Source organism: Mustela erminea, chromosome 8, assembly GCF_009829155.1.
Source record: "Mustela erminea isolate mMusErm1 chromosome 8, mMusErm1.Pri, whole genome shotgun sequence".
Classification (NCBI taxonomy): domain Eukaryota; kingdom Metazoa; phylum Chordata; class Mammalia; order Carnivora; family Mustelidae; genus Mustela; species Mustela erminea.
In genome coordinates, this window is record NC_045621.1 from 31,570,907 (window position 1) to 31,598,454 (window position 27,548).

The window sequence follows — 27,548 nt, forward strand, 5'->3', positions numbered from 1 at the left end:
ATCATTGTTGAATAAACCTATTCCCTACTTCTGGCTGCATTCTGACATGGAATTTGGAATTTCTGGAATCATGTTACATTAAAGACAGGAATCACATTGCTTCTGCCTGTTTTGTATCTAGATCAAAAGGTAAGACCAAAAGATTATACAAAGCAAACAAGCACTTTGCAGGTACTATATGATATATCAAATATAAAGACTAGGCATAGTGTGATACCGATCAACATCTATTAAGAACATCAAAATAAAAGAGGTTTATAACTACTAGCCCAAACACAGAAATTATGCTGGGAAATAACACTGATTGTGTTTCGAGAAAAAAAAAAAGCAAGTGCCCATATTTAAGTATATGAAATATGAAATATTTTTTCATATAGCACGTGAAATATTTATTATTTAATATATTCATATATTCATATGTTGTATTAATTTTTATATATTGTATGAATATTTTAATATATGGATATATATTGATATATGATATGAATATATTGATATATTGAATATATGTATATATTGAATATATGTGAATACATTGATATATGAATATATGAATACATTGATATATATTCATATATATTGAATATATTGATATATTCATATAATATATAATATATTATGGATTATGTTATATGAATTTTTATATGAATAAATATTTTATTTCATAAAATAATATATGAAATACATATATTACAGTAGTTCAGTACTTTAGAGTCATCATTCTCACAGATATTCAGGAGACATTTCTTTTATCTAAGAATAAAATGTCATTTCACATTGGCCTCAGGAATGCAGTTCTCATCCTGATTCTGCTACTTCCTAGCAGCAGTGGCCTTGGGTCAGTCACTGAAGTTCTCAGAGCCTCATTGATCTCTGAGACAGGAGAACAATGCCCTTCTGCAGACCACTGCAACACTGATGTGGCCCATAAACACTACATGTAAGAGAACGATAGAAAAATAAAGCATTGGAATTACCATTGCTGGATTGTGAGAGCTTTACTGAGCTACATTCCTAAGTGTCTCTTTAAGAAATCAAATAACTACTTTTCATTTACACGTGGCTATATTTTAACACCATAAGGTCTTAGTTGAGGAACAAAGTATTTCTGACCACATAAAACTTAAGAGTCATACTTTTCTTAGGACCATTGAAGAAGTACATAGAACCACCTAAACTCTGTATTAATGATGAAATTGAACTCAAGTAGCCACGAACATGGGCAGTCTCAATGCAAAACTTCTAGTATTACTTAGCCGATAAACTGGAACATTGGATATTCATCTCAATATACAGTTTTTAAGGAGTCACCTGAATTAAGCAGACTTATTTATTCCAAATTTTCCAAAATTAGATCAACAAACTGAACTATTCTGGCAGACCTGGTACGCACAGAAGAAGCTGCCAAGATGTCCAGGATGACTGGTTTTAACAACCTCCCTTGAAAACCAGAGAGTTTTATAAGCAATCTCTGCCAATTTGAGATTCACATGTTGAATCTTCAATTATGTTTGAGATTCATGTGTTGACTCATCAGTAAGTGTTAAATGTCAATTCTAGGGGCGTCTGGGTAGCTCTGTGGGTTAAGCCTCTGCTTTGGGCTCAGGTTGTGATCTCAGTTTCTGGGATCAAGTCCCACACTGGGCTCCCTGCTCAACAGGGAGCCTGCTTCTCCCTCTGCCTCCCTCTCTCTATCTCTCATGAATAAATAAATAAAATATTTTAGAAAAATAAAAAATGAATGTTAATTCTACTCTCAGTGTTAGAAAATGGGTAGGAAAAGACATGCTAAAAACTCAGCACACGTGTCAGTTTCTATAAAACATGAGGACAGGGCATTCAAAGTTCGTTAGAACTTGGCAATGAAATTCTAGACTCGGAGGAAAAGATACCAAGAAGATTACAACATCTTTCTCATCATCCCTTCTGAAGTGAGCAAGGGTGGTTTTCTTTCTTCATTCAAAGCAAGAGAAAATAGCAAAACTTCCTACCCTCTTCCTGCTCTGAGTTCCTGATATTTTAGCTTTTAATTCATGGGCCAGAACATTGACCTGGAAACCCTACAATATTGCACACTTGCAAGTGTTTTTGGAAGGACCCAAAGACTTAAAACCATATATATTTAACAAATGATCTTTTAAAAGCCAAGGGCAGATTGACCTGTTTTTCTCAAACATACATCAAAATGCCTTCCTTGTTCTCTGAGACTGATTTTAAGGGTTGCATGACAAATGCAGGAAGGAGGTGAAACATGTGGTGATTCCAAGTTCATCTCTGGTGTAGACATGACTTTCTTCAGCTTCTCTGGCTTACAGCCAAACACTAAAACTGAGCACACTTACAGAGAGGAAGAATTGGTAATAGAACAACATCCCCAATTTGATAGATAGATAATTTTATTAATTTTACATGTAGTAGAAGTAGATCTATTTATCACTCTCTGATTTCCAAAACTCTTCAAAAGCACAACAAAATAGCTTTCAATAAATACATTTTTCCCCAAAGGAATTGTAGATACAGACAACTGTATATGGAAAAGCAACAGAATAGTTAAAAAATTTTTTTTGAAAAAGAAGAAAAGGTTGGAGGAATCACATTACTGGATCTGAAGAATTACTGCAAAACTACATTGATCAAGGCACTGGGGTACTAGTAAATGGATAGGCACATAAATCAATGGAACAGAATAAAGTACAGAAACAGACCCATGCAAATATGGCCAGTTGATTTTGACAAAGGAACAAATGCAATTCAGTGAAGAAAGGACAGTCTTTTCAACAAATGGTGTTGGAACAATTGGACATGCAGATGCAAAAAATAAATAAACAAACCTTGCCCTAAATATAAAACCACATGCAAGAATTGATGGAAAATGGATCATAGGCCTAAATGTAAAATCTGTATTTTATATGAGAAAATTTTCATGACCAGAGGCTAGGCAAAAAGTTCTTAGATGTGCTGCTAAAAAGCACAACCATAAAATTAAAAATTGACAAACTAAACTACATTGAAAGCAAAAGATTTTGTGCTGCAAAAGACACTATTAGAAGAATTTTAAAAACAAGCTAGAGACAGAGAGAAAATATTATCAATTCACATGTTTGACAAAGAACTTATATCCAGAATATAAAAAAGAACTCTCAGAACTTAACAATAAGAAACATAATAATAATTTTAAAATGAGCAAAAAAGTTGAGCAGACACTCACCAAAGAGGCTATATGCAAATAAGCACATGAAAGATGTTCAAGATCATTAGGCATTAGGAAAATGTAAATTAAAACCATGATTCAGGGGGGCGCCTGGGTGGCTCAGTGGGTTAAGGACTCTGCCTTTGACTCAGGTCATGATCCCAGGGTTCTGGGATCAAGCCCTGTGTCAGGCTCTCTGCTTAGTGGAGAATCTGCTTCCTCCTCTTTCTCTCTCTCTCTCTCTCTCTCTCTCTGCCTGCCTCTCTGCCTGCTTGTGATCTCTGTCAAATAAATAAATAAAATCTTTAAAAAAAAAAAAAAAAGTTAAAGTATAGTTTAAAAAAAAAAAAAAAACCATGATTCAGGGCTCCTGGGTGGCTCAGTAGGTTAAGTGTCAGACTCTTAATTTCGGCTCAGGTCATGATCTCTGGGTAGTGGGATCGAGCCCCACATTGGACTCTGTGCTCAGCATAGAACCTGCTTAAGATTCCTTCTCTCTCTCTTCCTCTGCCCCCACTCATACTCTCTCAAAAAAAAAAAAAATTGGGTTTTACTGCATATTCTTTAGAAAAGCTAAACTTTTAAAATACTGACAGTACCAAGGGCTGGCATGGATACAGAGCAACTAGAATGCTCATGTATTGCAGAATACAGCCATTGTGGAAAACAATGTGTCAGTTTCTTATAAAGTTAAAACATGCACTTAACATGTGACCTGGCAACTCAATTCCACTTCTAGGCATTTACTCAAGAGAAATGATACCTGTGTTCACACAACACCTTTATACAAATGTTTATAGCAGTTCTGTTCATAATGAACAAAATCTGGAAGTAACCCGAATGTTCCCCAATAGGTATGATTGATAAAAAAACTATGACACATCCATTCAATAGAATATCAGTCAGCATTAAAAAGGAATGAAATGCTGACACATGCAATGACTTGGGTGAATCTCAAAATAATTCTACTAAGTCAAAAAAGACAATCTCAAGAAGTTACATACCGAATGGTTCAATTTATAGGATATTCTTAAAAGCAAAAACAACATTGATAGAGAACAGAACAGTGGTTTCCAGGAGTTAGGGGTCGGAGGAGGGTGTGATTTGAAAGCGATAGCAGGGGGAACTTAGGGGGCAACAGAACTATTCCCTGTCCTGCCTGGGATGGCGGTTACATGAATTTATATGTATGTTAAAATTCCAAAAAAGAACAAGTACACATACACACATGTTCATAGCAGCACTACTCATAATAGCCAAAAGGCTCAGATGTCCACCAATTATTCAGCCACAGAGAGGAATGGAGTATGGATATATGTCACAATATGGATGAACCTCTAAAACATGCTAAGTTAGGTAAACACAGAAGGTCATATATCATATGATTCCATTTATATAAAATGATCAGAATAGTTAAGACCATAGAGATGGAACACAGTTATGGTTGCTAGAGGATATGGTCCTATTCCTTTTACATTTCTTTAAGGGTGCAGGGTTTCCTTTGGGAGTGATGCAAATGCTTTAGGAGTAGACACAGCTGGTGGTTGCACTACATCGTAAATGTACTAAATTCTACTGAATTGTTCCATGTTATTTGATTTTCACAATTACAGGAAATCCAAAGAAGTCTATTTTACTATATGATAATTTAAAAAAAATAAATTTGAAGTCACACAAAAAAGGAGATTATAAAAAATTAATGGGTTTGTTATGCCATGCTCTGATTACCTCCTTGAACAAAGTATAAAAGAAGAGTCAGCCTAAGTTTGTTACATTCTAGAAGACTTCCCATTTCTGTATGTTACGCTTTATTCTTCCTGAAAATGTTCCAGCAAAATGGGCACTCATAATTGGAGAATTTTTTGTCCAATTCAAAGAAAAGAAAAAAAACTCAACTTGGGAAATTCATTTTCTTTTCAAACAACACTTAATAACCAAAGTTAAAACTGACCTACCTTATTGGAACAATGTGGATAGACCTTGAAAGCATTATGCTCAGTGAGCTAAGTAGACAAAAATAAAATTTTGTACGATCTCCCTTTAAAGATTCTATTTATTTATTTGACACAGAGAGAGAGAGATCACAAGCAGGAAGAGAGGCAGGCAGAGAGAGAGGGAGAAGTAGGCTCTCTGCCAAGCAGAGAGCCCGACACAGGACTTGAACCCAGGACCCTGAGATCAGAACCCAAGCTGAAGGCAGAGGTTCAACCCACTGAGCCACCCAAGTGCCCATGATCTCACTTTAACGTAGAACCTAAAAAGGCCAAACTCTTAGAAACAGAGAACAAAATGATGGTTACCAGGGACTGGAGGGTGAGGGGAATGGGGAGATACTGGTCAAAGAGTACAAACTTCCAATTATAAAATGAATAAGTTCTGGAATCTAATGTACAAAACAGTGATCATAGTTAACTATACTGTGTTATATCCTTGACAGTTGCTAAGGAAGTAGATCCTCAATATTCTGACCACAAAAAAAGAAATAGTAATTATGTGATGCGATGTGGGTGTTAGCTAAGCTAGTGTGGTAATCATTTTGCAATTTATAAGTGTATCAAATCATCACAATACACACTTTAAATTTACACAATGCTATATGTTAATTATATCTCAATAAAGCTGGTGGGGGAAAGTGACCGACTTAGTCTTTGGACAATGTGGTTGGTTTTTTTTTTTTTTTTTTTTTTTTAACAGGAGAGAGACAAAAAGAGAGGAGCTTATTTCACATTTTAAGACTGAGGAATTCTGGTGACCGGACCCTATTTTGTCTTCAGCCGCTTGCCAGCCTACACTATGGGTTTAACTGCTCTCTGCCTTTGCCCATGTTGTTCCCTCTGCCTGTAATGCCTTTCCTCCTCTGTGCTTTTCGCTCTGGCTAGCTCCTAGTCATCTTGTAAAATTCAGTTCTCATATCTTCTCCATGCAGCATCCCTGAACCTGTGGATTGCCAACACTCCTCCCCTGCATTCCCACAGAACCCTGGACTTTCCAAGCAACTCAACAGGTGATTGGCATGATCTGATCATATGAGCATCTTCCCCTCCACCCACCCCCCAGGTGATAGACTTCTGGAGAAGAGGGGGCATATCTTGTTCATCATTATTCTCTCCAGTAACTACCACAGAGTAGGCATTCAATAAGTGTAGTTGGTTTGTGTGGATTGTTGTGTGTTTCTCATAAAACAATCCAAATTGGTGTCTGGACAAGTTCTAGTCTCTCCTCACACACACAGGCTGATGTCCTAACTTTACAATGAATTCCGATTCTCCAGGTTCTGCTTTCCCAGTAGTACTAAGTTAGCATGTGTGGACCCCTCATATGTGGAGAAAGGCTTTTTCTTCTCTTTCAGAATACCAAGAGTGAGGACATTTGGGAAGACAGACTTCAAACAATTCCAGAACAGGATGATGGTTTTGATATCTTTAGCTCATGCACATATGCATAAAATCTGACAGAACAGCTAGAATTCTCAGTTCATGCCGGTGAATGAATCAAACTCTTAGCCAACCAATCAGAAAAGGAAGACATCTCTTTCTTCTTGCCAGAACCTGGCTTCCCAGTGCCAACAGAGGGTATCTCCCAGGGGTTTTTGTTTCCATTTTTTAAGATTTTATTTACTTATTTGAGAGACAGAGAGAGAGCACGCAAGAGAGAGTGCACAAGAGAGGAGAAGAGGGAGAAGCAGGCTTCCCGTGAGCAGGAGCCCAAGGTAGGGCTCGACCTGAGCCAAAGGCAGTTGTTTAACAGACTGAGCCACCCAGGGCCCCTCTCCCCAGAGTTTAAAAGCAGGACCAACACAAAAGTACTGGAAGGATCCACTAATTGACCTAGGTTTTGAGGGACTCTCTTTTTAAAATAGATTTACAGACACAGGAATCAACAGATGTTGGAACAGATGTGGAGGAAGGGGAGCCTTCTTAACACTTCGTGAGAATGCAGATGGGTGCACCCACCCTGGAGAACAGTATGGAGGTTCCTCAAAAAGTTAAAAATAGAACCACCCCATGATTCAGCAATTGCACTAGTAGGTATTTACCCAAAGGATACCAAAGATACTGATTTGAAGGGAATAAATGCATCCCAATGTTTGTAACAGTATTATCAACCTTAGCCAAATTATGGAAAGAGCTCAAATGTCCACTGATTGATGAATGGATAAAGAAGATGTGGTGTGCGTGTGTGTGTGCGTGTGTGTGTGTGTAATGGAATATTACTCAGCCATAAAAAAGAATGAAATATGCCATTTGCAATTAGGTGGATGGAGCTAGAGAGTATTATGCTAAGTGAAGTAAGTCAGAGAAAGACAAACACCATACAATTTCGCTCATATGTGGAATTTAAGAAACAATACAGGTGAACATGGTGGGGGATAAAAAGGAGAGAGACAAACCAGAAAAAAGATTCTTAACTATAGAGACCAAACTGAGGATTACCAGAGGCGAGGTGGGGCGGGGGATGGGCTAAATGGGTGATGGGCACTAAGGAGGGCACTTGTGATGAACACTGAGTGTTGTATGTAAGTGAATCATGGACACTGGTGGATTACTAGACTCTACATCTAAAACTAATGTTACACTATATGTTAACTAACTGGAATTTAAATTAAAACTTGAAAAAATAAAATAAAATAGATTTACAACTACAGAATCCTGATACAAAGTGAATACTTGCTTAGAATGGGAAACAAAAAAATCATGGTAAGTTACTGGAGGTCCCTTTTGTGTTTATCTGTCCAGGAAATTTACAAGGAATGCTTACACGGAGACAATTCATGATTGGGGCGCCTGGGTGGCTCAGTTGGTTAAGTGTTTGCCCTCAGCTCATAGTCCTGGGATCGGATCCCATATCAGGCTCCCTGCTTGGTGGGGAGCCTGCTTCTCCCTCTCCTTCTGCCCCTCCCCCTGCTCCTGCTTTCTCTCTCTCTCTCTCTCTCTCTCTGAAATAAATACATTCTATCTTTAAAAAAAAATTGGTCGGGGCGCCTGGGTGGCTCAGTTGGTTAGACCATGCCTTCAGCTCAGGTCATGACCTCAAGGTCCTGGGATCCAGCCCCACATCAGGCTCTCTGCTCAGCGCTGAGCAGAGAGCCTGCTTCCCCCTCTCTCTCTGCCTGCCTCTCTGCCTACTTGTGACTTCTCTCTTTCTCTGTCAAATAAATAGATAAAATTTAAAAAAAAAAAAAAGAAAGAAAGAAAGAAAAAGTTTTAAAACAAATTTGGTGACTGCATCCTGGTTTCCTTTCCCCTCCTAGAACACTTAACAAAGCCCAGGAAACTCCGGGCGCTCTCAGGGTTCAAACATGTAAGAGCCCTAAACTTTAAACTTACTTAGCTTCCTGGGAATCCCATCTCTGAGCCACACCGCACAGATAAGATTAGCAAAGATAATATCTGATGCCTACTGAGGGGCACAAAATGTCTCTGTGTATTTTGTCATAAAATTTTTAATCATAATTCTATAAGCCAAACACTATTATCGGTCCCATTTCATAAACCTCCCAGCTGCGGAGGCACTGGAGCCACTTCTCAATATTTGCTTAATGCAGCTTCTCTTCCCAGAAGGCACAAGCCAGTTACATAGAGTGGCACTTGGAACCACAAGTTCTAAAGTCAGACAAATCCGGATCCTAGTTCAGCTCTGCCTTTACAAGAGGTAAAGTCTTATAAAGACTTTAGTCTCTCTAAACTGCATCCTTAGCTATAAGGTAGGAAGCACATCATTTTTTTCTTTTTTCAATTTTATTTATTTATTTGAGAAAGAGAGCAAATGAGAGAGAGCCTGAGCACGGGGAGGGAGAGGGAGAAACAGTCTCCCCTGCTGAGCAGGGAGCCCAATGGGGGGCTCTATCCCAGGATCCTGGGATCATACCTTTAACTGCTTAACTGAAAGAACCACCAGGGCCCCCCTAAGAAGTACATTCTTCTAGTTGTTTGTTGTTATCTGTCTGGGCCCTAAATGGTTGGTTGTCAATTCAAGGGTAAATTGTAATTTAGGAAAACCATTAAAACCATAAGATCCCAGAGATCATACAGATTCTAAGAATTCCCTACATACTTCCAGGAAGCAGCTTTGGAATGAGAGAAGTGGCTTGGGAGCATCCTAAAGCTAAGAAAGCACATGGCCTTGAACCTGTTTGTAGTAGGAGTTACAGTGTATCTGCTCTGTAAGCCCTTCCATCTAAACTCACCAAGGGATAGGCAGAGCCCATTATGTAATTCATCTGGACTTTCAGAGCCACAGTCTAGCCTAGAGGTGGCACAGAATTCTGAATTTAGGGTAGCTGGGCAGATTTAAAACGGGAGGAAAATGGGAATATAAATTGCTCTTCATCTTCACTGTTTCCAAGCCATCACTTCTTGAAACAAAAATTGGGGGTTTGTGTGAGGAAAGAAGGAAGAAAAAAGAGGCTAGAAGGATACACGGTGGAAATTGGAAAAACACCCAGAAGTGGGTAGAGCTCCATGAAAGCAAAAGCTCTCAGTCTTCCCACTAGAATCTATTTTGATCTGAAAGATGCATCAGTGTTTTCAATATTCCAGGATCATGGACATTTCCTAATATTTCCGGATTCTATGATTTTTAGTCACCCTGAAAAAGGGCCTCTCAATGAGTCCTTTGAAAAAGTTACTTGGAAAAAAGAAATGCCCTCCTTCTAGAAGTAAAAAAGTATCCCTGGTTACTACTGATGAAAACGTCCTAGTGAATTTATTCGATTTCTACTGCCTAAGCTTCCCTTATTTTACAATTATTGTTGACTTAGGTTTTTATTATTATTTGGGGCATTTTGTAGTATTTTCTTCGCAAGGCACCTAAGAGAATTTGCAAATTCATGTAGTAGATTTCTTCTAGTTAAGCAGCTAAGGCTCTGTTGACTGTTTCTGTGGTGGAAACGCTTCTTACTCCCTCCAACGTTGTTCTGTTGTAGCAGTAAACAGGACTGGAGGGGAAAACAGTTCGGTAGATTCTACTGAAGAGCTGAAGTTATTCATAGATTCAAAAATTAACCATTTAATTTGTTTTTCTAGTTTTGTAACAAATCACCCCCAAATCTGGATTTTTTTTTTTTCTAAAAAGGATGGGGTGCCTGGGTGGCTCAGTGGGTTGGGTGTCTGCCTTCTGTTCAGGTCACATGGTCCTGGGGTCCTGGGATGGAACCCCAAGTCCGGGGCTCAGTGGGGAGTCCGCATCTCCCTCAGCCTCAGCCCTTCCCCCTCCACTCATGCTCTGTCTCTAGCTTTCTCTCTTGCAAATAAATACATAAGAAATAGTTTTCAAAGGACGCCTGGGTGGCTCAGTGGGTTAAAGCCTCTGCCTTCCTTCGGCTCAGGTCATGATCCCAGGGTTCTGGGATCAGGATCTCTGCTCAGCAGGGAGCCTGCTTCCCTTCCTCTCTCTGCCTGCCTGTCTGCCCGCTTGTGATCTCTGTCTGCCAAATAAATAAATAAAATCTTTTGAAATATATATATATATGTATATATATATATTTACATATATATATATTAAATTTAAACAGTTGTGTGTGTGTTTTTTTTTTAATCCTGATTTGGGGATGATTTGTTGGTGTGTCAAAAGAAAGAGTGATTGAGTACTTATTTCAATAAATGGACTTTTTACAAAGCAGAAACTTTTTATATTAATAGCTACATTCTGGAACAGTATGTCAAAAAGCTGCATAACAGATCCTTCAGATCTATTACTGTCCCTCTAAACAAAACCCATGATGCACGAATGCAACATCAAACAACAATTTTCCAACAGCCCATGTTACAAATAATCTGAACAGAGTCCTCGGGGGTCTCTTTAGAAGCCAACTTCTGTGTTTCGCAATTCAGTGACACCATTCCACCCATCCGCAGACATTTACCTGGCTGCCTGGGCTATTCCCCATCCCTTACCTATCCCTCTCCCCCCTCCCCCTGGAGAAGCCTGGAAATCTTTGTTTAAGTCAGTTTGCTCACACTTTCAAAGAAGTGCTTGGTTAATGAATGAGGTGTTTTTGTTTTTCCTAATGACAAATGAAAGTGGAATCTAAAATTATCCCTCCTCGTCACACTAAAAGAAACTGACACAGCCTCCAATCGGACCCCTAGCCCCCAGCCTTTTGCCTGGCCTATCTAGGTGACGTGGGCACCAGGACGGCTACCGCCTTCCCCCCCACCATGGGTGTGTCCAGCAGTCAGGCACAATGGGGAAAGCTCAGAGACAATCCAGCTTCCCTCTGCCTCTCCTCTTCTCCACGGGGGCAGGATGGGGCGTCAGCCAAATCCTTCATATGATTTAAGCACAGCTTTTGCTGGCTGAATTTTTTTTTTTCTCTAAAAAGGAACTTTCCTAGATGGGTAAACATGTTTGTCTTTAAGGGCTGTTAAGAGAAGAAATCCTGCATATTTCAGCCAGCTCCAGCTGAAACAAGTTAAGTGATTCTCCAGCATGCTAATGTTTGAAAATGCCATATTTGTGCCATATTTGGACTTCTTACTAGGAACTCGACTTCAATGCATCCCCCGCCCCCTTCCAGCACCCTCCCACCCCCCTCCTCCTCCTTTATGTATATATGTTGCATAATTATGGAGCAGTGAGTATTTATCACCTTTTTCTGGGCAGTAAGCAGAAAGAAATATAATACCATTACTTCCAGTTACTGCCTTTCCCAAGATAATTAGGTAACACAGCGGAGGGAGCCTCGGTGGGCCTAATGCTGTCCAAGTTAAGTGATTGACATGGCTCTGTCTGGCTGCTCTATTAACTGTTTCATTTTGTTGCTATTTGCAGTTTGCTTGGCTAATACTCCGAACAAATACTGACTGTTTCTTTAGCCTCTTTTTTCTCTTTGACCTTCTCCTGCCCATTTTCTTTGACTCACTTCAAACTGCCTTGAAAAGGCCTGTTGAATACACACAGTCCATCAGAGGCCCAGGTTCATCCCTACCCTTGCTCTGAATGCCTTACTTCAAAGATGGGCCGCATTCTTTAATTGCCCTTTGAATTAATATCAAAGGGTCACAATGCGAGTGCCAAAAGAGAAAGGGGCTTTAATGAAGCGAAGAGCTGCCATTCATTTGCAGATAAGCACGTTTTTATGCCTGAATGGTCACCCCGGCTAAAGGCTTGGGGAAGGGGAGGCTGTCCGGAGAGGTCTTTTCCTTAAGTAGTGATTAGTTCAAACAAACAAGAGTAAACAAATAAAAAAAAAAAAAAAGAAGAAGAAGAAGAAGAAGAAGTCTACAAACAGCGACCACATAAAATAAATAATAAGGCTAAATTCGTGAGCCGCACATGCCCCTCCCCTCCTTTCTTAAAAAAAAAGAAAGAAAGAAAAGGAAAAACTGCATGTAATTAGCAAATCCATTCACCATTTTTAATCCCATATTTCAACACTGAAATTCCAAGGGCCGGGCTCAACAACATGCCTGATGAAGTATTTTCAGTCTGAAATTTTGCGCCACAGGTAATACAGAGGGAAACTGTGATGACTTTAAAATGTACGGGAAACCTGTAACTTTTGAAAAAAAAGAAAAAATGTCCCAGAGCTCAAGACACAATTACTCCGGATATAAACATTTGTGTTAAAATTATTGATGCTTTATGAACTCTTACGGTACAGGGAATTTAGTGTGAGTCTTACATAATAAAACACATCTATCAATTGTCCATATACCGAACCAGAGTTCTCCCAGGGAAATCACCACGTGGTCCCCTTGTAACACTGTAGCTGCAACTACAGAATGAGGACACCAACAGCACCAGAGGTCAACAGAAGGTAAAATACAGCTCAACTCATAAATGATTACAGAGTGAAATAGTAAGCCATGCTTCCTCTCTTCATCATTCTCCTTTTGGAAAGGCTGATGATTAAGGAAGGATTCAGTCCCACTGAATTATAATCTTAGCTAAAGCTCAGATGACATCCTTGGTGCCCAGCTACAAGGTGGACGGTTGGCCTCTGGTAGGCATAACATTCGACCCATCCCCTGGACATTTCTCCCTTCGGCTGATGCCTGATCAACAGTTTATGTTACTCTCAGTAACATACGAAGGAAGGTCCTTGTTCAAATGTTTCAAATGGTCTCCAAAAGCTAAGGGGCCCATTTTGAATTCGTGCACATAAAATTGCCCCTGCCAGGTCAAAAAGAAAGAGAGAAAGCGAGTTCTGTCTTATCTTTGAAGAAATCAAAAGCATCTTCTCTTCACTGGCCTTATTTTCCATGAGCTTGTCCATCTGGTTCATGGTTGCCAGAACAGAGGGAGAAAAGGGCAGCAAATAAATGTCAGAGAGTCAGCCAGTCTGCATAAATCTCCAGCTCCTTCCAGAGAAACTCCTTCCTGGCCTGCTGGGCTTTCTAATCTTGTGACATGAGCCAACAGGCATCAGAACAATGTAGAACTCAAAAGCCTTATTTTGCCCAAGTCCAAAACCCTAAGAGCAGCTTCCCCCCAAACCCACTTACCCACCAGATATGCACCAGGGTGCTGCTTTGCAGGAAAGCAACGTGATCTCAGCAATCAGGTCCCTTCTATCCTGGATACAGAAGGAATTCTGTGTATTTTGGACTGACCACAGGAAGATCCACTTAATTCTTATTAAACTGTACTCTGAGAAAGCATCAAGGCGACCCAATCAGCTACCAAATCTTGTTTCAGTAAGTACAAAAGCAATGAGCAGATTATAAGTAAATAAGGCTCCATATCCATCAGAAGTTCGAACGCGTTCAGGACCACTGATACATCACCACAATCCTTTGAGGTAGGGGAGCAAATATTATCACTCCCACTTCAGAAGAATTCAGCCCAGAGTGGCTGGGGAGTTTCCCTTGATATCACAGCTAGTTAAGAGAGCAAACTGGAGCAAAAAGCAAACGTCTTCTAACCCCAAAGCCTTTCAGAAAATCACGGTTACATCTGGTGCAGAACGACACTGGGGCTGTGCAGTGGGTGCTCTGGTTTTTTCCAAAACCCACAAGTAGAATAAACTTCAAGACACTGCAAATTCAATGTAACGGGCCACAAGAGAAACATTTGGACCATGTATTTCAGTGCTTCCCAGGATGCTAGAAACACCGTACAAATGCAACCGTTGATGAGCTCCATTCAAACAGAGCAATAGTAGTGATACCAATGGTAATGATTCTATTTTTGCATTTGTCCAGGCCTTTACCCATAAAGTGTGCTCACACCCGCTACCTGATGGAATGAAGTGATTTTTTTTTTTTTTTTGAGATGAGAAAAATGTTTTCACTTTAATTTCAAGGGCCTAGGAGCAAGGCAATGCACATCTCCAGGATGCCTTGGTGTCGGGAGAAGTAAAGCCATGTGAAATTCTTAAATCTGAACAGCCTGGTCCCTGAAGCTGCCTGAGTAATAGGTTTCTTATTTCCCATGTTAACTCTCAATAGAACCGAGGGACATTTGATACTCAAGCAAAACTTTTATTCCCAAGGGACAAATCGTTCAGGATAGCATTCTCTCCTCTAGCCACCTTCCTGTGTACAGCTTGGAAAAGGGCTTCTGAAAGCCAGGGCGTCCCAAAAGACCCCTCTCCGAAGCTGATGATGCCACCGTCCGCAAGGATGCAACACGAAGGGCGGCCCCACTTCACGAGCAGCTGTTTTCTGAAAGGACTTCCCTAGACTTCAAGGAAAGTCTTGTCCAGAGGCCAGCTGGACCTCCGAACTGAAGGTTTCCACTTCGTCTCTATCACTAAGTCCTAACCACAGAGCTGCCGGCGTGGCGTGCGAACCTCCAGCCGGACGACCTGGACCGGAGATCTCACGAATATTTAGCACAGGTACCATTGCCCTCCACCGTCCACGCTTTCTGCTTTCTCCCCATTAGGCATCAGAAGCACGCCTGCAAGAAACGCTCACCTTCAATGAAGAAAAAAGCGGAGCGGCCTGTCCTGAGACGTGTCGACTTACAGAAGTCCTACTCAAGTCCTACTCGCTTGACTTCTTAAAAAAAATAAAAGTCCCGTCTGTCTATCCCTTCCGCTCTTGCCGTCACTACTCCCAGGAACCAACACGGAGTAAGTGTTATGTCAACCTCGGAGGCTTAAAGGGGAAGAAAATGCGATCTAAACAAACCTCCAGGAGCAGACATCCTGCTGTAGGCTTCCATGGGAAACATTTGTTATGAAGTAATAAGAATTTGCATAATTTTGGGGGAAGACTGTTTTCAAAGTCATTCTCTTTTTCACCTGCTTAGGCCTTTGCCATGTATGGCTTTGGTTAAGTTTTGTTGATGGAGGCTCATGTTTAACCAACTGTTTTTAATTTACAAATTAAACTTGTCAGAAGTAGAAATCCTTCCCTTGGAACTCTTCCAATATGTCAAGAATTAATTCTAATGAAAACGGCATTGCCTAAATGCAGGATGGCCAGTCACTTATTTTATTTACACAAAGTCCTTCTCAGTTTCTTTGATAAAAGCAGCTAAATCTTTTTCCTCTTTCATGTTTTGTCAGCACTTGATTCCTTTTGTCCCTTGGCTATTTGCCTAGCTGTGGACAATAAGGCAGGAAGAATAGAAGCAGATTGTTGGAATGGCCCTCAATAAACCTAATTATGACATGTTGACTGCCCTCACCATGACACAGTCAAGGGACCCAGGCTTATTCAATTACCCTTGCCAGGTTTCTCTTTCAGACCTAAAGTTATCCTTTGACTGTTTGTATTTCTGAACAGTATTCATGTTCATTGTGAAAGAAAATCCCCTGGACTTTGAGGGGTTTTTAAGTTGATGCTGTTATTGTAGCTAATTTTTATTAACTGAATGATAACATGATAAAGAAATAGACTTTTGTTATGTAATAAGAACAAATCAGTGTGTGTGCTGAAAGTTACACCTCTCTTTCCTTTCTCTTCTAGCCAGCCAGGCAGGACATGTAACCTGAATTAATAAACAAAATAATTTCTTCAACCTGCATGTGCCTTACAACGGGATACTGAGTCTGGCTCCACAGGACAGGACCGTTTCTTCGATGTGATTCTTCTTAACTTAAAAATAATAATGACATGACTGTGGGGGGGCGGGGTTGCATGTGTGCATTCTGTTTTGTTTTGCTTTTTAAGCGCCAAGGAGGTTCTTTGCACTATTAACACCAGAGAACATAAGTTCATTGATACCTTTATGCCAACAGCTATTTCTGCAGCTGTTTGAGATAGACAAGATGAACAGTATTTAATTAAAACTCTGGCTGCTGGTTGGAGGAGCCCTTTCCTCCTCGAACAGATTGTTCAGAGATCACGCCAGTGGTTCCCGCAAAGCCCGGGTATAAAAGCTGTGTGTCAAGTGAACAAAAGAGTGGAAAAATGAAGGAATGCCAAAAATCAGCTCCTGATCCATCCTAGCTTTTAAGTCAACTAGGTCTGATAGAATTAATATTCAATTGTATTTAAAGCTGCACAAAGCTTAGCAGGAACAATTGTTTTGTAAGTTACAGCATCCCTGGGTAATTTCTTTTTCTTTCTTTTCTTTTTTTTTTTTCTTTCTGTTGAGAAACTCATTGTTCTTTTTAATAATTTGGCAGCCCTTGGGACTATGAGAGAATTAAAATTCAACCACAATATGACAAAGTAGGTGCTACAATTTCTTTAAACTTGTTTGTCAACTCATTTCCTTCATTAGAAAATTCCTATCATTCAAATAAAAGCAAGTCTAAACCGTACTCCCCCCTTTGGTGGTGAATTTGGAGTTTGGCGTTTATTTGCTTTCTAGGGAAAACACTTTTTTTAATCTTAACGTGAGAAATCAACTTCGCAACCGACCTGAGAAGTGAAATATATAGAGTCCTTAGTGCTTGAAGAATGTTCAGGGTAAGTACTCTCTAGAATGTGTTCTGCTCTGCTGGACCCTCTCCTTGCACACAACAACACTTTCACTTTCTCCAAATTCTAGAGAGGTTTTTTTTTTTTTTTTTTAATCTCAAACATCCAAAATGAACTGTACAACAGTCTTAAAACATCATTAATATAAATAATTTCAGTGGAATGGATCTCTAAATTTTACAGAATGCCATTCAACAGTTTAGCTTTAGCATTTAATTTCATTTCTTTAATGCATATAAATCTGTATTCATATTGACTTTAAAATCCCTCTTAACAACAGCAAAAAATAATCCTAATAGTGCTCCACTTATAAATAAAAAACACGTCCTTTAATAGCAGAGGGGAAAACAGACCATGTCTCACCACTAGAAAGCTGAAGTGTTCTTCCAAAATGTTCAAATTACTTTAATCAACAACTGTAACCTCCTGTATAAAAGAAGTTTAAAAAATAAGTCTGCTCTTGCTACTTTATAGTGGAAATGTTATTAAAATATCCAAGATGTCTCAATATTTTAACCTGAAGCATATGTATTTCTGCATTCCCTAAAATGCTTTAATGTTTTTATATAGTTAAATAGAATGGCAATTCTTCGACTCTCCACTAGCACTTCCCTAAGAAAACATAAAAAAAGTACGCAGAGGAAATCAAATACTCACATCGAGTACTACTCACCACCCCAACACTTGGCAAAGCATTATAAATGCTTGCCGTTCTAAAAGTTATGTTGTTATCTTACTAGTCGGACTATATTAAACAAATGTATGTCATAACTCTCACCAATTCTCCTTCTTCAAATGTGTCCGGGTAGCATAAACTCGGGCTGCGGTGTAAGTCGAAGGTTTGCTTATGGACACAGAAAGGAGAGTCGACAACTCGAATTGTTTTGATTTGTATGAAGTTACAGACAAAAATTCTAATGGTGGCTAAAAGTAGCTATGATCAGATTTCTTCTTTAATCTACAGGTCAAGTAGTGACTTTCTCTCTTATCAAAAAAAATTTTAATTTGCGATTCAAAGTTCAAAATCGCAATACATTTGATCTGAGTATAGGATAATCACTAAGAAAACTAGAAACAAACTCTTTCATATGGTAAACAGTAGTACTTATTATTCTGAATGTATAAAGAGGTATAGTTCCTCTATCTGATGTTCTCATTTTATAATGTTCAGCTTCTATGTCAAAAAGATTAGTAGATATTTTGTAGCAATATTTGCTCACATGTGTTTCCTCAAATCTGTTTGTTTAAGATAAAGGAAACTATAAGAAACCTTGAGCCATAGATTACTGGATACCTAAGAAAAATTATGCACGCAAAGATCAGTTTGGATATTTTATATGCTCTAAAAATTCTTCCAAAAATAAATTTTTACAATGCATTTGACATTGTTAATTTTGTCATTTGGCCTTGGCAGTTAAGGTTTGCTGCATCTGAATGATTCATAGTCTGTTTGCAGAATATATACCTAAAAAAGTCAACATGTAGATGTTGACTTTTGAAATCATTTTCTTCCACAAAAATAAAAGAGTAAAATAGTGAAGAAAAAAAATTATTAAAATCTCTTCTTGGTAGGCTATGACCTCTTGCCTTGAATTGTTTTTAATATAACAAAAACATTTCTTATATTCAAGTTTCTGAAATGCTTAATTGTAAAGTCCTTGCAAAAACAGTAGGTTTTCAGACTTCATATTTCCTACTGTTTAGAGTTTTATCTCAAACTCTGCTTTTCATGGAAAATTTTAATAGATTCAAATCCAATTTTTTTTTTTCCGTGAGCCTCTATGCATGTCTTTTAACCCAAGGCAAAAACAAACAAACAAACTTATTTATCTGATTCCGTTTTTGACAACTACAAATGAGGGAGTTACTTTACATTTAAAACACAAGAGCAGAAATAGATGAAGTGAAGGTACCATCATCTGATTCTTTCTCCTCAAGCCCAGTTTCTAGCTTTGACTTGGTCGACTCCCAGAAATCTCCTGTCTTCTCTGGTCACTGGGAAAAATGTCCAGACACAGATGATTTGAAAGAGCGAATGTTACCGTCCTGCTTAAGCAACTCTAACTTAAGGGGAAGTTCTCTAAACAATACCTGTTTCCAGACTCTTCTAGAAGCCACAGTTTTGACAGAAGCTTCAAGAAACCATCCATTGCCCAGCGTGGGTGGGGAAGAAGACCATGTCCACCTGCCCAAAAACACAGCAAGCTTCTGTCCTCACCCTCGCTGTTTCAGCACCTGAAGTCCTTCCTTTCAAAGATGAGACAGGTAGGAATTCCTCATCCGCTAAGATATCGAAAGGCCCCAGGCCTCTCCATTCTTGCCCTGTATCTCCAGCTGCCTGGAGGCCTCACTGTTTCTTCAAACAACTGCCTGGGGTGGCCGAGAGTCTGCTGAGAATGGAACAAGACCGTAGCGGTCACATCCCGCCAGAGCTGAGAGAGACCATACCCTTCACCTCGCTAGTGCTTCTGTTTCCCAGAGGAAGGGAGAGTGAGGCCCAGAGAGGAAAAGCAACCTGGTCATAGTCACGGTTCGGGAGACCTACAAGAAACATCTAAAAATTGCCTGACCCAACTTTTACAGCTGAGGAAATCAAAGCCTAGCCCCCCGTTCTCATGCCCAAATGAAGGCTCTTGCCCACCTGCCCATGTCCCATAAGAGGATGGATGTTCCTTATCTTCTTGTAAGGAATCTGTCCAGGATCCTTCTAAGAGGTTCCCTGCAAGGACAAAGACTCCTATGCAGTCTAAGGGCCACACAGGTAAATTCTCAGTAGCTGTGGGTTGCCAGACCGACTTTGGCTCCATAAGTAAACAGGGTAAGGCTTGAGAAAGAGGAAGCATCCTGGCAACCCGAACATCCAAGACATAGTTGAGGGGGACTGAGTATGATGATGATGATGATGACGATTATTATTATTATCATCATGATCATCATTATTATTTTGCTCTCACATACGTCTGTGCCAGGCCTTCACCATGCACAGGGACCACCTCTCCTCACCTCTACCTTTCCTCCCCTAAACTGAACAAGGACAAGGGTAGATGCAGTTTTGTAGGACCTAAAGCTTTTATAATTAAGGGAGCCCTTCTTAAAATGTAAAAACCAGGCATGCCTGGATGGCTCAGTGGGTTAAGCTTCCGCCTTCGGCTCAGGTCATGATCTCTGGGTCCTGGGATCAAGCCCCTCATTGGGCTCTCTGGCTCAGCGGGGAGCCTGCTTCCTCCTTTCCCTCTGCCTGCTCTCTGCTGACTTGTGATCTCTCTCTCTCTGTGTCAAATAAATAAATCTTAAAAAAAAAAAAAAAAAAGTAAAAACCAATGTATCTTCATTTTGTCACATTTGCAAAAACCTAATGGCATGAAGATGCGTGGGGTCCCTTCCAGAGTCTGAAAGGGCCCACACAGGTGAGGATCCCTAGAACTCAAGGGTCATTCCCTCCATGATGAGCTCACCTCCAACAAGGACTCCTCTTTCCTCCTCCACTTGAGGGGACCGGGGGGAGATGTAGACTGTTTCTACATGCTTGTGTCTGCTGTCATTACCTAATACTTATAAAACATCAATCAAGTCTACGTGCCAGCATTGGGGGCTCAGCAGGAATTCAAGATCATTCACGAGTTCACAGACATGACAGGCTGTTTCAGAACCCCATATATCAAGGGTGGAATAAATCCCAGCTGTTCTACTGGGAGGTTCATGGCTTACATCTTCCAGAGCAATGTGTTGCTGAGGCTCTCCAGGACCCCAGCACTGAGAGTCTAGGAGTCACTGGCCTTCCAAAAGACTCCTGGAAGGGCTTCAGTGCACTTTCCAGAAGATTTCCAGCCGGCAGATCCATTATGATTGCCCCTTGGGCCCTAGTCCCCTTGAGGAGGGGAGCCTCATTTCTTTTAACCTCTGACATCAGTCCAGGTACCACGAGAAGTGTAAGAGCTCAGGGCACCTGGGTGGCTCAGTCAGTTGAGCTTCCGGTTTGGGCTTGAGGTCATGATCTCATGGATCGTGGGATGGAGCCCTGTATCAGGCTGTGTGCTTGGCAGGGAGCCTGCTTGAAAATTCTCTCCCTCTGTCCCTATCTCCCTTCTCTCTCTCTGAAATAAATAAATAAGTAAATAAATCTTAAAAAAAGAAAATGGTGTGAGGGCTCAGATCAGATGTCTGTTCCTTGGGGAGGGTTTTGAGCTCTGAGGCCAAATGGGTCCCACAGTGCCCTCCCAGACCTTTCATGTTCTTCTGGCCCTGCTCTTTGCCAAGAAGACCAAAAAACACAAGCCAAGGCTCTTCTCTGGCACCCCGTAAGTGTGGAGAATCCATCTGTGATGGAGAATGCTCTCGGCCTCACCTGGACCTGCCTCGCCTGGAGAGCTCACCAGTGTACAATGCCCTGGGAGGTCATACTCACCAGCAAGAAGCTCTCTCATTTCAGAACTAGTCTTGCCATGCACCATGAAGATAGGATCTGCAGGGGTGTGTTTTGAGTGGCAACTGAAACCTATTCCTTGCCCCGCTTCAAAGGTTTCCTTCCTGCGTGGATACCTGGAATTCTGCCAATAGGAATTGGTTCCTCCGTGTTAGGTTATCAGCTCCCAGCATCCTCTTGGAAACTGCCAACATCCCAGGGAGAGGTAACCAGTTGAGTCTCATTGTGAATGAGGAAGAGCTTGGTGGAAGCTTCTGTTATATGTGTGTGTGTAGGGTAGGGGTGCACAAGAGGAAGGTAAGCCAGATGGAAGCAGGACAGGGGTGGGGGATACAGGGAACATACGAAACAGACCTCCCTCTTTTTACCCAAGGTCAGCCCAGAGAGGCCTTTGTGAAAGGAAAATAGGAGAAACATTTTCAAAGGATTTCAAAGGCGGAGCACTGGGGGTAGGGAGATTTTCAAACATCCCTGCAAAAAGCCCAAATTGTTCTGGTAATATCATTTCCTATAAACTATAGTTTGAGTGACAGTTCTATTTTTCCTAAAGCTTTTCCAAAAGGATTTTCCAAGTACTAGGAATTTCAATGTGAAAGATAGTCATTGTCTTTCCTAATGAATTTAATTTGGGTTCTCAATTTAAAAAAAAAAATAAAAAGGATTCATTTCAGGGGAAGAATTGTTAGTTTAAACCAGTAACATTAAATTATAATAATTCAATAAAATGATAAAGTTAGACAGCAAACAAAATTCAGACCAAATTTGGTTTTCTACGTCATTTGTATTTTGTTATAAGGAAATCGGTCCTCTTCTTATCAGCCCAAGGTATATGTCAATACTCCGTTACAAAGAAAAGCCCGGGGGAGTGACTCGGTCTCAATTTCCTGGAAAAAGGAGAGACTGCGTGACACCAGAGTGTGCCAGGTAATGAGTCCTTGCTCCCACCTGCAGAAGATCTATAAGTGCCCACCCTCCACTGACCACTTACTGAGCCTTTGAAGGAAACAAGGTGAGGTGGTCTTGCCAGCCACCAACTGGCTTTTGGCTCAGGAATACCCTGAGACACACCAGCTGGTACTTTCCACAGGCAAGAAGACACTGAGGAGTCAAGGCCCAGAAAGTTAACTGGAAGAGCCCAGAAGCAGAATCCCAATTAGGCCAGTTGAGTTTCCACCCTGGCTTCCTTCCTGGAACCCAATCCCTGGATGATGCGGGACCTGCCAAGACCCCGGCATCCCTCCATGCCCTGGACCCTTCATCCCGGCTCTCTGCTGTTTTCGACCTGATGCTGAGATCCCAGTCTCCCCTTTGCCATCTTTTCTTCAGACAAAAATTCAGCAACTATTCAGAGCTTGGCAGGGCCAGTGACCACAAGCAGACATTGGCTTCCAGTATGAAATTATAGAAGTTGCCTTTCTGCCGCCCTCTGATGAATGCGCGTCGCGCGCGCACAAGCCCCGGATGTGCCCTGTCTGCACAAAAGCCAAGCGAGTCTACCACCTGGAAAGTTTCCACACTGGATAGCTTCCCAAATCCTATTCCTCTCTGGGGTATTGCTAGTCCCCACCCCACCCCCAAGATGCTGTGAGGCGACCCTGTTTATTGGGGGGACTTCCTGACATGGACTCCCAGGCCCTTTTAGACATGCTCCCAGAAGATAGTAGAAGCTCTCCTCTTTTTCAAAGAGAACCAATGATTCCAGACACTGAGATCCCACTCATTTGCAAATCATGAAATGTAAAGTTGTCTCCCCCAAAGAATCCATGGGTCCCTCTTTATTTATTTATTTATTTATTTATTTAAAGATTTTATGTATTTATTTGACAGAGAGACACAGTGAAAGAGGGAACACAGGCTGGGAGAGTGGGAGACGGAGAAGCAGGCTTCCCACCGAGCAGGGAGCTCAGTGCGGGGCTCAGGCTCAATTCTAGGACCCTGGGATCTTGACCTGAGCCGAAGGCAGCTGCTTAAGGACTGAGCCACCCAGGCGCTCCCCGCCACCCTCTTAATTTTAAAAAGCAACAAATCTACCAGTCAGGAGAGAGAGCAGCTCTCACACCTAAGTCCGTCCTTGCTGACAAGGAGCCAGCCCCTGGACAAGGCTCTCTCTTCACCTGTGTAGGGGAGCACAACAACGTCAGCATCTCAAGGGTGGTTACGCGGCCAACGTGGGTCTGAAAACTACTACATATTTTCTTCCAGTCTAAATTTCTGTTGAGAACATCACAGCAATCTGACAAACAAATCAAACTTTCTTTCAGCATTAACCCTCCTTTGGCCCTCCTCCCTAGGTAGAGAGCTGCATCCTTCTGCAGGTAGTAATCAGATGTCACAAATGACGGGTCTGATTCAATCCAAATTACGCACAGAGCTGGGCAGAGAGAGTGGCGGGGGAGGGGGAGCTGCTTTTGATTCTTCTCAGCTCTTTACAGAGGCTCTTAACACCAGGCCTGTTTACATGTCCAAAGTGACTCCTTCAGATTTCCGTAAGCAAGTCAGAGGTGAAACAGGGAGAGAACCCAGAGCAATCATCTAACTGCCTTCTATGGAAGCCAAGACGAAAGTCCTAGTATGAAGAGAGCAGACCTTCCCTCCTCTGCCTGCCACAACTGTGCTCTCAAACTGGAGGCAAGAAAAGTCAAGACAGAAGATTGGTTTTGTTTTTCCGTTATTTCTTTTTTTAAGCCAAATCAAGATCCTGCTTTTCAAAAAATAAATTCTTAGCTCCCAGCTCATTCTCCTATTTCTGAAAGGCCCACTCCTCAAAAGGAATGACCTGAAATGTTCACTTCGTAATATTTACTGGCATTTCCATCTTCCTCTTTCCCAGGAGGGTTTGGAGAAGGTTGTTTTTCTCCTATGGTTGGAACACGGTTCTTCCTGGCTCATTTCACGGACTCGGACTTCAGCTTAGGTAGGCCAGGTACACAGCAGCATCAAGAACTGAATTCCTGGGCATCAGATTTAAGGGAAAATAGGCTGAAACAATTTGAGGGAGGCAAGGTATGTGCAAAACCATAAAAAGTCCTTTGTGCATAGAAGGGAATGGATACATGCCCCTTAAAAGTTTGTAAAATTAAAAATCAGCCTTTCCCAAACTCAAGAAACCCCAAGAACCCAGGCCAGCACTTCTCAAAAATTAGAAATATAAGACCCTGTTTTATTATTCATGGCCTGCTCTCTTACTAGTTCAACCCTGATTTGGTGACCCTGACAGACAGCTTCTCTCTTGTAACTAAACAATCAAAATAAGTTGCCTCAAAAGTGCTATAAAATTGTCCATAATTTTTGTAGCACAGAAAGAAAAACAGCTAAGAATGTTTATCGCAAATATGTTAATATATGATGAGACATGGGGACTGAAATGAACAATAGACAAGAAAAAAAAAGAATACAAAGAGGAACCAAAAAGTCAAAAAAAAAAAAAAAAAAAAAGCTTTCTCTGGATTTAGAGACTGTTCCTTTTGGAGCAATAACTGCTTAGAGGAATTTCCAGAGGGTAGTCAACGTTGGCAGAACAACTCCCTAGGCAGAGATTTCAAAACCTGTTCTCCAATACGTGTACAGTGGTAGAGAAAATTGTTTCGTTTTTTTCATGCATGTGGCCACAGACAAACATGTTTCTGCTCCGCACTTACGAAGCAAGCCTTCCCCTGTTTGTTCTCAACATAGTACCAAAATTCCACCAAAACTGTCAAAATTACAAATGTCTTCCCTTTGTGCCTATCATGGACAAATTATTTTTACAAATAAACGCACACATGTGCCAGATGGTGTCATTTAATTGGAAACTACCTAATACTAGATAAACCATCATTTGCCAATGCAATGGAATACTACACAGCTGTACAAAGGGGCTATGGAAGCCCCCAGACCCTGATGCAGAGTAATCACTGAGATACATCCTTGGGGGGGAGGGTGTGCAGGAAGCAAGGCACAAAACAGTTTCTATCATGGGCTACCATGTGCACAAAAGGAGAGAACATTTTTAAAAGAGAGAGTGAAATATCATTGTTTATTTATGCGTAGACTCTAGAAAGGTGACCAAGATACAGAGGGACACGACGGGAAGAAAACCTGTTACTGTCTATCCCCCTATATCTTTGGAATTATGTAAGAGCGAAGGTTTTACCCAGCCAAAATAAATAGGATGATTTTAAAAATGGAATCTGATGAAGTTTTTGCATCCACAAGAGGGCAATCCTTGGAATCAAAGAACGCTTCCCTTTTGAGGCTGAGAGTCAGCCCCCATAATCCAGGGATCCTCTTGCACCTCAAAGCCTTCGGGATGGGGGTGGGGAGGCAGCACAGGTCCAGAAGGAAGGCCCCGTGGCTGGCCAGCAAGTTTTCATCAGTTCACTGGGGGCCGCCAAGCAAGGCTCCCGGGCTGCCTGCCGAGAGCCTAAGCCCCAACAGCTGCATAAACTTGCCGTGCCCCAGCCTGACCTATTTCGGAGACAGGTCAGACCAGTGCATGTGGGGATAAGAAAACAACCTTCCTTCTCTGCAGTGGCTGCACTAGCAAGCAGCTCCAGCAGGGGAAACTCGGGGCAGGCGCTCTCCAGCTCCCCAAACCTCACAAGCCAGGCGACTTTATTTTCAATTCTTGCATTGCACCGGGATAACACGGAAGTCCCCAGCTTTGGGAACTGGATGGAGGGAAATCAAGTAGAAAGGTCATTGAAATGTATCCTCCAGCTTAACGAATCCTATTTTGGAAAGTTTCTTTAATATTGGTGAACTCAAATTTGATAGGAGAGGGGGTTAAGTGGAATCATGCACAAAGAAAGAGGAATGTACACAGCCTCACATGGGGAGCTAAGAAGATACTTAAGAACAATGAAGTAGCCTGAAGAGGGCACAGAATGAGAAATTGTGCAAAAGCAATTCCATAAAATGAAGCATTTCGACAGAATTTCAGGAGTACAAAGGCACGCATGCATGAGACCTATTTTCAAAAAGCAGCCTGTTTGTCAATGTCTGATAGAGTGAGAAGAACCTGTTGAAAAACAAACAATGAAAGAAAGAAGAGTTTAATTTGGAGGACTCTGAAAAAGCCAAGTTAATCTAAGAGAGAAGAGTAATCTTTGCAGAAGTAGGAGAAAAAAATAATTCAGAAATATCTTTTGACATCTCAATGAATGGCTTTAGAATTTTGCTATTTTTCTTATCTGGTAAGTCAATAAAATCTATTATATTAAATAGCGGCTTACAATCTCCATTTTTTGACGCAGTGAAAGTGAAGTTTGTGTGTGTGTGTTTGTGTATATGTGTGAGTGTTCCTTCATTGTTGTTCCTAAGCTCTGAATTAAGCTTTTATCTGCCTTTGGGCTGAGCCCATCTGCCAGCAGGCTGGTCACTTTCTGCATGTTCGGAGGGTTTCCTCCCCCAAGATTTTGAATTTTCCTATGATACATGTAATTTGCAAACAACTTGCATCTTCTCATTTTCTTCTCATAGCGCCCTGGGAAGCTGGTATGATGTGGCCCATCTTACATATGTCAAAACTGAAGTTCAAGGGGTCACACCTAAATGTGCTTGGTCACAATTTTAGAGTGAAATAAGTGATACAAGAAAAAGCCACTTTTGCCTTGGGTAATAGGCTCTTACAGAGCAAGCAAAAAGGCAGGAAGAGGGACTTAGGGTGTGTTTAAGTCAGAACAGACAACACTCAAATGCTTTAGTGGACCTCAATCAGGAAACTGGCCAAGTAGGGATTCAGAAAGAAGAAACCTGTTGCTTTTCTTATAATAAAATGAATTGGACCAATTAATTTTCTTTAGTTCAGGTTAAGCTCAACCATGGTAATTGACACACACACACACACTCACTCACCCCCACCGGCCAAGATTTTCTTAATCAAGATAATATATTAGAATATTGGGAGAATTTTAAAATACTTTTGAAGATAGACTCTCTAAGCCTACAATTATTTAAAATAAAATTTTCTTTAAAAAGATAGGCCCTATAAGGGAAATAAGAAACATATTAACGTCTCCATACAATACCCAAGTGCTTGTTGGCTGGAGAAATTATGTCTACACTAGGGTTTGCCAAAAAAAAAAAAAAAAGGTAAGAGGGGTATGTTGGGTGTACTGTTACATATCTGTGT

General features: G+C 40.9%; 1 protein-coding gene across 4 annotated transcripts in view; it reads right to left on the bottom strand.

Moving 5' to 3' along the window:
• PAX3 (paired box 3) overlaps positions 1–27,548 on the bottom strand; it is a 98,415-nt gene that overhangs the window by 57,331 nt on the left and 13,536 nt on the right. Inside the window, exon 5 of one of the 4 annotated variants that reach the window (XM_032354948.1) lies at positions 22,226–22,320. The exons of the other annotated variants lie outside the window; for them this stretch is intronic. Within the exon in view, the coding sequence (XP_032210839.1) occupies positions 22,313–22,320 (8 nt within the window). The 3' untranslated portion in view covers positions 22,226–22,312. Of the gene's footprint in view, positions 1–22,225; positions 22,321–27,548 lie in introns of those variants that run through there. 4 annotated transcript variants of the gene reach the window in all.